The sequence below is a fragment of the Nesoenas mayeri genome (assembly GCF_963082525.1).
Source record: "Nesoenas mayeri genome assembly, chromosome: 33".
In the NCBI taxonomy this organism is placed as follows: Eukaryota; Metazoa; Chordata; class Aves; order Columbiformes; family Columbidae; genus Nesoenas; species Nesoenas mayeri.
In genome coordinates this window covers 34,857-46,410 of record NC_137573.1, presented here as the reverse complement: position 1 = coordinate 46,410, position 11,554 = coordinate 34,857, and the positions used below count along the sequence as shown (strand labels likewise).

Genomic DNA, 11,554 nt, shown 5'->3' with positions numbered 1-11,554 from the left:
TTAGGGGTGTAATTAGCGTTAGGGCTGTAATTAGCGTTAACGCCCTCGGGGTCACGTGACCCACGCCCAGGGCGTGGCTGCTGTGCTGCCGCGTGGGGATTTGCTTAATCCCACAGGAATGGGGCGGGAGGGGGCGGGGCACTGCCCCACGGCACCCGATAGATACCATGGGGGACCCAGGCGTCCCGGGCTGCCCCACGTCACCCCATAGATACTGTAAAGAACCCACTTCACCCCATAGATGCTGTAGGGGACCCAGGCGTCCGGGTCCCCCTTCCCCAGCCCCACAGCCACTCTAAGGGACCCAGACGTCCGGGCCCCTCTTCCCCAGCCCCACACCCACCCAAAGGGACCCAGGCATCCGGGCCCCACTTCCCCAGCCCCACACCCACCTAAAGGGACCCAGGCGTCCAGGCCCCCCTTCCCCAGCCCCACACCCACCCTAAGGGACCCAGGTGTCCGGGTCCCCCTTTCCCAGCCCCACAGCCACCCTAAGGGACCCAGGCATCCGGGTCCCACTTCCCCAGCCCCACACCCACCCAAAGGGACCCAGGTGTCCGGGCCCCACTTCCCCAGCCCACAGCCACCCAAAGGGACCCAGGCGTCCGGGTCCCACTTCCCCAGCCCCACACCCACCCAAAGGGACCCAGGCGTCCGGGTTCCCCTTCCCCAGCCCCACACCCACCCAAAGGGACCCAGGCGTCCAGGCCCCTCTTCCCCAGCCCCACACCCACCCAAAGGGACCCAGGCGTCCGGGCCCCACTTCCTCAGCCCCCCAGCCACCCAAAGGGACCCAGGCGTCCAGGCCCCCCTTCCCCAGCCCCACACCCACCCAAAGGGACCCAGGCGTCCGGGCCCCACTTCCCCAGCCCACAGCCACCCAAAGGGACCCAAGCGTCCAGGCCCCCCTTCCTCAGCCCCACACCCACCCAAAGGGACCCAGGTGTCCGGGCCCCACTTCCCCAGCCCACAGCCACCCAAAGGGACCCAGGCATCCGGGCCCACTTCCCCAGCCCCACACCCACCCAAAGGGACCCAGGCGTCCGGGTTCCCCTTCCCCAGCCCCACAGCCACCAAAAGGGACCCAGGTGTCCGGGTCCCCCTTCCCCAGCCCCACAGCCACCCAAAGGGACCCAGGTGTCCGGGCACCATTTCCCCAGCCCCACACCCACCCTAAGGGACCCAGGTGTCCGGGTCCCCCTTCCCCAGCCCCACAGCCACCCTAAGGGACCCAGGCATCCGGGTCCCACTTCCCCAGCCCCACACCCACCCAAAGGGACCCAGGCGTCCAGGCCCCCCTTCCACAGCCCCACACCCACCCTAAGGGACCCAGGCGTCCAGGCCCCACTTCCCCAGCCCCACAGCCACCCAAAGGGACCCAGGCATCCGGGCCCCACTTCCCCAGCCCCCCAGCCACCCTAAGGGACCCAGGCGTCCAGGCCCCACTTCCCCAGCCCCACACCCACCCAAAGGGACCCAGGTGTCCGGGCCCCACTTCCCCAGCCCACAGCCACCCAAAGGGACCCAGGCGTCCGGGCCCACTTCCCCAGCCCCACAACCACCCAAAGGGACCCAGGACTCCGAGTTCCCCTTCCCCAGCCCCACAGCCACCAAAAGGGACCCAGGCGTCCGGGCCCCACTTCCCCAGCCCCACACCCACCCTAAGGGACCCAGGTGTCCGGGTCCCTCTTCCCCAGCCCCACACCCACCCAAAGGGACCCAGGCATCTGGGCCCCACTTCCCCAGCCCCACACCCACCCAAAGGGACCCAGGCGTCCGGGTCCCACTTCCTCAGCCCCACACCCACCCTAAGGGACCCAGGCGTCCAGGCCCCACTTCCCCAGCCCACAGCCACCCAAAGGGACCCAGGCGTCCAGGCCCCCCTTCCCCAGCCCCACACCCACCCTAAGGGACCCAGGTGTCCGGGCCCCACTTCCCCAGCCCACAGTCACCCAAAGGGACCCAGGCGTCCGGATCCCACTTCCCCAGCCCCACACCCACCCAAAGGGACCCAGGCGTCCGGGTTCCCCTTCCCCAGCCCCACACCCACCCAAAGGGACCCAGGCGTCCGGGCCCCACTTCCCCAGCCCCACAACCACCCAAAGGGACCCAGGCGTCTGGGTTCCCCTTCCCCAGCCCCACAGCCACCAAAAGGGACCCAGGCGTCCGGGTCCCCCTTCCCCAGCCCCACAGCCACCCAAAGGGACCCAGGTGTCCGGGCCCCATTTCCCCAGCCCCACACCCACTCTAAGGGACCCAGGTGTCCGGGTCCCCCTTCCCCAGCCCCACAGCCACCCAAAGGGACCCAGGCGTCCAGGCCCCACTTCCCCAGCCCCACATCATAAGTTGGGGGGTGGGGTGTGAATGTGCCACCTGCTGTTTAAAGTCACGAAACAAACACGGGGGGGGACGGTTAACGAGTTAATAATTAACGAAGAGCCTTGATAAGCGGGGCCACCCACCCCCCCCGCCCCATAGTGACCCCCATCATGGCCCCACAGCGCGGCCTCGGCCCCCTCCTCCTCCTCCTTCTGGCAATGGTGACCCCCGGTGAGGGGACTTGGGGGGCGCTATGGGGCGCGGATGGGGTACAGGGGGGTCCCCAATGTGGGTATAGATGGGTTTATGGGGAGATGGGGGAGGGTCCCTGTGGGTGCTATGGGGTGGGAATGGGGTTACAGGGGGGTCCCCAAGGTGGGTATGGGGAGTGTCTATAGGGATATGGGGGTCCCTGTGCATGCTATTGGGTGGAAATGGGGGTACATGGGGGTCCTCAATGGGTGTATGGGGGGGGGAGGGTCTATGGGTATATGAGGGGGTCCCTGTGAGTGCTATGGGGTGGGAATGGGTGTACAGGGGGGTCCCCAATGTGGGTATAGGGGGGTCCCTGTGGACATGGGGGGGGTCTCCCATGACCCCCACCTCCCCGTGCCCCCCAGGGCAGCCGTGGGGCGAGCGGATCATTGGGGGCACCACATGTCCCCCCCTTGGGCACCCTGGGCTGGTGCTGCTGTTCCAGTTCGACCAGCACCAGTGCGGGGGGGCCCTGATCAACACCCAGTGGGTGCTCAGCGCCGCCCACTGCAGGACCAGGTGGGGAAATGGGGGCTATGGGGTATATGGGGGCAATGGGAGCGATGGGGGCAATGGAGGCAATGGGGGTGGTGGGGGCAATAAGGGCAATGGGGGTGATGGGGGCAATTGGGGCACTGAGGGCATTGGGGGCAATGGGGACAATGGGGACATTGGGGGCAATAGGGACATTGGGGGCAATGGGGACATTGGGGCGATTGGGACAATGGGGGCATTGGGGACAATGGGGGTGATAGGGGCAATGGGTGCAGTGGGGGCAATGGGGGCAATGGGGGCAATGGTGGCGATGGGAACAATGGGGGCATTTGGGACAATGGGGGCAATGGGGACATTGGAGACATTGGGGGCAATTGGGGCATTGAGGGCAATGGGGACATTAGGGGCAATGGGGACATTGGGGACAATGGGGGCGATGGGGGCAATGGGGGTATTGGGGACAGTGGGGACAATGGGGGCAATGGAGACATTGGGAGCAATGGAGACATTGGGGGCAATCGGGGCACTGAGGGCAATGGGGACATTGGGGGCAATGGGGACGATGGGGACAATGGGTGCAATGGGGGTGGTGGGTGTGATGGGGGCACTGGGGGCACTGGGGACAATGTGGGCAATGGGGGCAATGGGGACAATGGGGGCAATGGGACAATGGGGACATTGGGGGCAATGGGACAGTGGGGGCGATGGGGGCATTGGGGGCATTGGGGGCATTGGGGGCAATGGGTGCGATGGGGACAATGGGGACATTGGGGGCAATGGAGACAATGGGGATATTGGGGGCAATGGTGACATTGGGGTCAATGGGGACAATGGGGGCAATGGGGGCAATGAGGGCAATGGGGTCAATGGGGACAATGGGACGGGCACTGGGGGCACTGGGAGGAACTGGGAGGAACTGTGACGGGCACTGGAAAGAGAAACTGGGTCACCATGACAGTGCCACACCTGCCACGGCCGTGCCCCCATGTCCCCATCCCTTGTGTCCCTCTTGTCCCTATCCCTCCATGACCACGTCCCTCATGTCCCCATCCCTCATGTCCCCATCCCTCCATAGCCATCTCCCTCTTGTCACCATCTCTCCATGACCATCTCCCTCTTGTCCTCATCCCTCCATGGCCATGTCCCTCTTGTCCCCATCCCTCATGTCTCCATCTCTCCATGGCCATGTCCTTCATGTCCCCATCCCTCCATGACCATGTCCCTCTTGTCCCCATCTCTCCATGACCATGTCCCTCTTGTCCCCATCCCCCTTGTCCCCATCCCTCCATGGCCATGTCCCTCTTGTCCCCATCCCTCATGTCCCCATCCCTCCATGGCCATCTCCCTCATGTCCCCATCTCTCCATGGCCATGTCCCTCTTGTCCCCATCCCTCTTGTCCCCATCCCTAATGTCCTCATCTCTCTTGTCCCCATCCCTCTTGTCCCCATCACTCCATGGCCATGTCCCTCTTGTCCCCATCCCTAATGTCCCCATCACTCTTGTCCCCATCCCTCCATGGCCATGTCCCTCTTGTCCCCATCCCTCTTGTCCCCATCTCTCAATGACCATCTCCCTCTTGTCTCCATCTCTCCATGGCCATGTCCCTCTTGTCCCCATCTCTCATGTCCTCATCTCTCCATGACCATGTCCCTCTTGTCCCCGTCCCTCCATGGCCATGTCCTTCATGTCCCCATCCCTCTTGTCCCCATCCCTCCATGGCCATGTCCCATTTGTCTCCATCCCTCATGTCCTCATCCCTCCATGGCCATGTCCCTCTTGTCCCCATTCCTCTTGTCCCCATCCTTGCATGACTGTGTCCCTCTTGTTCCCATCTCTCTATGACCATGTCCCTCTTCTCCCCATCCCTCCATGACCATGTCCCTCTTGTCCCCATCCCTCATGTCCCTATCCCTCATGTCCCCATCACTCATGTCCCCATCCCTCCATGGCCACGTCCCTCTTGTCCCCATCCCTCTTGTCCCCATCCCTCTTGTCCACATCCCTCCATGGCCCTCGTGTCCCCATCCCTCCATGGCCATGTCCCTCTTGTCCCCATCTCTCCATGACCACCTCCCTCATGTCCCCATCCCTCATGTCCCCATCTCTCCATGGCCATGTCCCTCATGTCCCCATCTCACCATGGCCATGTCCCTCATGTCCCCATCTCTCTATGACCATGTCCCTTGTGTCCCCATCCCTCTTGTCCCACCCCTCTTGTCCCCACCCCTCCATACCCACATCCCTTTGTCCCCACCCCCACGCCCACCCCCACCCTTCCCTCCCCCACCTTCACCCCCCACCCTCATGGCCACCTCCCCCATGTCCCCCACCCCCGTCCCCACGTCCCCCACCCCACGGGTGTCCCCTGTCCCCCAGCCACATCCAGGTGCGCGCCGGGGAGCACGACCTGGCCACCTCTACGGGCCATGAGCAGTTCGCCACGGCCGTGGACATCGTGGTCCACCCCGGCTTCGATGCCCTGGATGGTGACAACTCCTACGCCCACGACCTGATGCTGCTGCGGGTGGAGCCGTCGTTCCATGTCACCTCCTTTGTCCAACCCCTGCGGCTCCCCCAGGGACCCCCGGCCACCGGGGACAACTGCACCGTCATGGGCTGGGGGACGACCACCAGTCCGCAGGGTACGCGGGACCCAGGCGTTCGGGGAGGGTGGTGGTATCTCTGCAGGGGTTTGGGGATGGAGAGCTTGATGGACGTTGGGGTGGGTGGTGGCATCTCCATGGTCAATGGACACTCAGTGTGGCTTGGGTTGGGTGGTGGCATCTCCATGGTCAATGGGGCACGTGTGATCAATGGATGGTCACCCCAACTGCCTTGGGTTGGGTGGTGGCATCTCCATGGTCAATGGGGCACGTGTGATCAATGGATGGTCACTCAACCTACCTTGGGTTGGGTGGTGGCATCTCCATGGTCAATGGGACACATGTGACCAAGGGATGGTCACCTCAACCTGCCTTGGGTTGGGTGGTGGCATCTCCATGGTCAATGGGACACGTGTGACTAAGGGATGGTCACTTCAACCTGCCTTGGGTTGGGTGGTGGCATCTCCATGGTCAATGGGCACAGGTGACTAAGGCATGGTCACTTCAACCTGCCTTGGGTTGGCTGGTGGCATCTCCATGGTCAATGGGACACATGTGACCAAGGGATGGTCACTCAACCTGCCTTGGGTTGGGTGGTGGCATCTCCATGGTCAATGGGCACAAGTTAATATGGGATGGTCACCTCAACCTGCCTTGGGTTGGCTGGTGGCATCTCCATGGTCAATGGGACACGTGTGACCAAGGGTTGGTCACCCCAACTGCCTTGGGTTGGCTGGTGGCATCTCCATGGTCAATGGGCACAGGTGACCAAGGCATGGTCACTTCAACCTGCCTTGGGTTGGGTGGTGGCATCTCCATGGTCAATGGGGCACGTGTGACCAAGGGATGGTCACCCCAACTGCCTTGGGTTGGGTGGTGGCATCTCCATGGTCAATGGGACACGTGTGATCAAGGGATGGTCAACTCAACCTGCCTTGGGTTGGGTGGTGGCATCTCCATGGTCAATGGGCACAGGTGACCAAGGGATGGTCACCTCAACTGCCTTGGGTTGGGTGGTGGCATCTTCATGGTGACCTCAAGCTTCCTTGGGTTGGGTGGTGGCATCTCCATGGTCAATGGGACACGTGTGACCAAGGGATGGTCACCTCAACCTCCCTTGGGTTGGGTGGTGGCATCTCCATGGTCAATGGGCACAGGTGACCAAGGGATGGTCACCTCAACTGCCTTGGGTTGGGTGGTGGCATCTTCATGGTGACCTCAAGCTTCCTTGGGTTGGGTGGTGGCATCTCCATGGTCAATGGGACACGTGTGACCAAGGGATGGTCACCTCAACCTCCCTTGGGTTGGCTGGTGGCATCTCCATGGTCAATGGGCACAGGGGACCAAGGGATGGTCACCTCAACCTGCCTTGGGTTGGATGGTGGCATCTCCATGGTCAATGGGACACATGTGACCAAGGGTTGGTCAACTCAACCTGCCTTGGGTTGGGTGGTGGCACCTCCATGGTCAAGGGACACGTGTGACCAAGGGATGGTCACCTCACTGTGCCTTGGGTTGAGTGGTGGCATCTCCATGGTCAAGGGACACGTGTGACCAAGGGATGGTCACCTCAACGTGCCTTGGGTTGGGTGGTGGCATCTCCATGGTCAATGGGCACAGGTGACCAAGGGATGGTCACCTCAACTGCCTTGGGTTGGGTGGTGGCATCTTCATGGTGACCTCAAGCTTCCTTGGGTTGGGTGGTGGCATCTCCATGGTCAATGGGACACGTGTGACCAAGGGATGGTCACCTCAACCTCCCTTGGGTTGGGTGGTGGCATCTCCATGGTCAATGGGACACGTGTGACTAAGGGATGGTCACCTCAACCTGCCTTGGGTTGGCTGGTGGCATCTCCATGGTCAATGGGCACAGGGGACCAAGGGATGGTCAACTCAACCTGCCTTGGGTTGGCTGGTGGCATCTCCATGGTCAATGGGCACAGGTGACCAAGGGATGGTCACCTCAACCTGCCTTGGGTTGGGTGGTGGCGTCTCCATGGTCAATGGGGCACGTGTGACCAAGGGACATTCATTTCAACCTGCCTTGGGTTGGGTGGTGGCATCTCCATGGTCAATGGGGACAGGTGACCAAGGGATGGTCACTCAACCTGCCTTGGGTTGGGTGGTGGTATCTCCATGGTCAATGGGCACAAGTGACCAAGGGATGGTCACCTCAACCTGCCTTGGGTTGGGTGGTGGCATCTCCATGGTCCCTGACCCCGGCTGTCCACGTGTGTCCCCAGAGTCCTACCCCGACACCCCCCAGTGCGTGAACGTCACCGTGGTGAGTGACACCGCCTGCCAGACGGCCTATGGCACCAAGGTCACCGGGGACATGCTGTGCGCCGGCGCCGATGGGGGCGGCAAGGACTCCTGCCAGGTACCGCCATGTCCCATCACCACATCTCCATGTCCCATCACCACATCTCCATGTCCCATCACCACGTCCCCATGTCCCCATGGCCCATCACCATGTTCCCATGGCTCCATGGCCCATCACCACATCTCCATGTCCGCTCACCATGTTCCCATGTCCCATCACCATGTCCCCATGTCCCATCACCATGTCCCCCTGTCTCATCTTCACATCTCCATGTCCCATCACGACATCTCCATGTCCCATCACCTTGTCCCCATGTCCCATCACCATGTCCCCATGTCCCATCACCATGTCCCCATGTCCCATCTTCACATCTCCATGTCCCATCACCACATCTCCATGTCCCATCACCACGTCCCCATGTCCCATCACCACGTCCCAATGTCCCATCACCATATCCCCATGTCCCATCACCATGTCTCCATGTCCCATCACCATGTCCCCATGTCCCATCACCATATCCCCATGTCCCCATGTCCCCTCACCATGTTCTACAGCCACATCCCCATGTCCCATCACCATGTTCCCATGTCCCATCACCACATCTCCATGTCCCATCACCATGTCCCAATGTCCCATCACCACATCCCCATGTCCCATCACATCCCCGTGTCCCCATGTCCCATCTCCATGTTCCATCACCATGTTCCCATGTCCCATCACCATGTCCCCATGTCCCATCACCATGTCCCCATGTCCCATCTTCACATCCCCATGTCCCATCCCCATGTCCCATCACATCCCCGTGTCCCCATGTCTCATTTCCATGTTCCATCACCATGTTCCCATGTCCCATCTTTAAGTTCCCATGTCCCGTCACCATGTCCCCATGTCCCCATGTCCCCATGTCCCCTCACCATGTTCTACAGCCACATCTCCATGTCCCATCACCATGTCCCCATGTCCCATCACCATGTCCCCATGTCCCATCTTCACATCTCCATGTCTCATCACCACATCTCCATGTCCCATCACCAAATCTCCATGTCCCATCATCATGTCCCCATGTCCCATCACCATGTCCCCATGTCCCATCTTCACATCCCCATGTCCCATCACCACATCCCCATGTCCTATCACCATGTCCCATCTTCACATCTCCATGTCCCATCACCATGTCCCAATGTCGCATCATCATGTCCCCATGTCCCATCACCACGTCCCCATGTCCAATCACCACGTCCCATGGTCACCCCTCTTCAGCCCCTGCACCCCACCCTGGTCACCTCGCTGTCCCCAGGTCTCAGGGGCAGCCGTCCCCACCGGTGGCCACGTGTCCCCTCCCCGGTGTCCCCTCCCTGGCCAAGGTCTGTGACCAAGGTCCTGTCACGGTTCCTTTTGTCCCCAGGGTGACTCGGGGGGACCTCTGGTGTGTGACGGGGTCCTGCAGGGCATCGTGTCCTGGGGCGACCACCCCTGCGGGCAGGCGGGGAGGCCGGGGGTCTACAGCCAGGTCTACAGCTACCTGCCCTGGATCTTGGAGACCATTGGGGACACCTGAGACCTCCTCAGGCAGCCATGGACCCCCCAACCCAGCCATGGACCCACCAACACAACCATGGACCCACCAACCCAGTCATGGACCCACCAACCCAACCATGAACCCATCAACCCTGCCAGAGAACCATCAACCCAACCATGGACCCACCAACCCAACCATGGACCCACCAACCCCACCATGGACCTACCAACCCAGCCATGGACCCACCAACCGAACCATGGACCCACCAACCCAACCATGAACCCATCAACCCAACCATGGACCTGCCAACCCGATGATGGACCCGCCAACCCAACCATGGACCCACCAACCCAACCATGAACCCGTCAACCCAACCATGGACCCATCAACCCAACCATGGACCCACCAACCCAACCATGAACCCGCCAACCCAACCATGGACCCATCAACCTAACCATGGACCCACCAACCCAACCATGGACCCACCAACCCAACCATGAACCCACCAACCCAACCATGGACCCACCAACCCAACCATGAACCCGTCAACCCAACCATGAACCCGCCAACCCAACCATGGACCCATCACCCTAACCATGAACCCGCCAACCCAACCATGGACCCGCCAACCCAACCATGGACCCACCAACCCAACCATGAACCCGCCAACCCAACCATGGACCCATCAACCTAACCATGGACCCATCAAACCAACCATGGACCCACCAACCCAATCATGAACCCGCCAACCCAACCATGGACCCACCAACCCAACCATGAACCCGTCAACCCAACCATGAACCCGCCAACCCAACCATGGACCCATCAACCTAACCATTGACCCACCAACCCAACCATTGATCCACCAAACCAACCATGAACCCACCAACCCAACCATGGACCCGCCAACCCAACCATGGACCCCCCCAACCCAACCATGGACCCACCAACACAACCATGGACCCACCAACCCAACCACGGACCCACAGACCCCACCATCGACCCATCAACCTAACCATAGACCCACCAACCCAACCATTGATCCACCAAACCAACCATGAACCCACCAACCCAACCATGGACCCACTAACCCAACCATGGACCCGCCAACCCAACCATGAACCCGCCAACCCCACCATGGACCCACCAACCCAACCATGGACCCATTAATCCCACAATGAACCCATCAACCCAACCATAGACCCGTCAATTCCACCATGAACCTGCCAACCCAACCATGAACCCACCAACCCAATCATGGACCCATCAACCCAACCATGGACCCATCAACCCAACCAGGAACCCACCAACCCAACCATGGACTCACCAACCCAACCAGGAACCCACCAACCCAACCATGAACCCATCAACCCAATCATGGACCCACCAACCCAACCATGAACCCACCAACCCAACCATGGACCCGCCAACCCAACCACGAACCCACCAACCCAACCATGGACCCTCCAACCCAGCCATGGACCCATCAACTCTGCCAGAGAACCATCAACCCAATCATGGACGCACCAAACCAACCATGAAACCACCAACCCAACCATGGACCCATCATGGTGGACCAACCCCACCATAGACCCCACTATGATGGACCAAGCCCACCATTGACCCCACCATGATGGACTGAACCCACCATTGACAAGACTGACTCCATCATGGTTGGGCTGACCCCACCATGATGGATCAAGCCCACCATAGACCCCACCATGATGGACCAACCCTACCATAGACCCCACCATGATGGACCAACCCACCATAGACCCCACTATGATGGACCGAACCCACCATAGACCTCACCATGATAGACTGAACCCACCATAGACCCCACCACGATGGACCAACCCACTATAGACCCCACCATGATGGACCAACCCCACCATAGATGCCACCATGATGGACCAACCCCACCATTGACAAGATTGACCCCACCATGGTTGGGTTGACCCCACCATGATGGACCAACCCCACCATAGACCCCACTATGATGGATCGAACCCACCATAGACCTCACCATGATAGACTGA

At 61.0% G+C, this 11,554-nt stretch overlaps 1 protein-coding gene across 1 annotated transcript; it reads left to right on the top strand.

Annotated features, from left to right (window-relative positions):
- Positions 1-2,537: 2,537 nt before the first annotated feature.
- Positions 2,538-9,554, top strand: LOC308051180 (trypsin-like; the record flags this gene model as incomplete). The annotated part of the gene is made up of 5 exons (XM_080361530.1): positions 2,538-2,550; positions 2,940-3,093; positions 5,447-5,712; positions 7,917-8,053; positions 9,402-9,554. The coding sequence occupies 5 exons, from the start codon at positions 2,538-2,540 to the stop codon at positions 9,552-9,554; spliced, it is 723 nt and encodes a 240-aa protein (XP_080217656.1).
- Between the last annotated feature and the right edge of the window lie 2,000 nt (positions 9,555-11,554).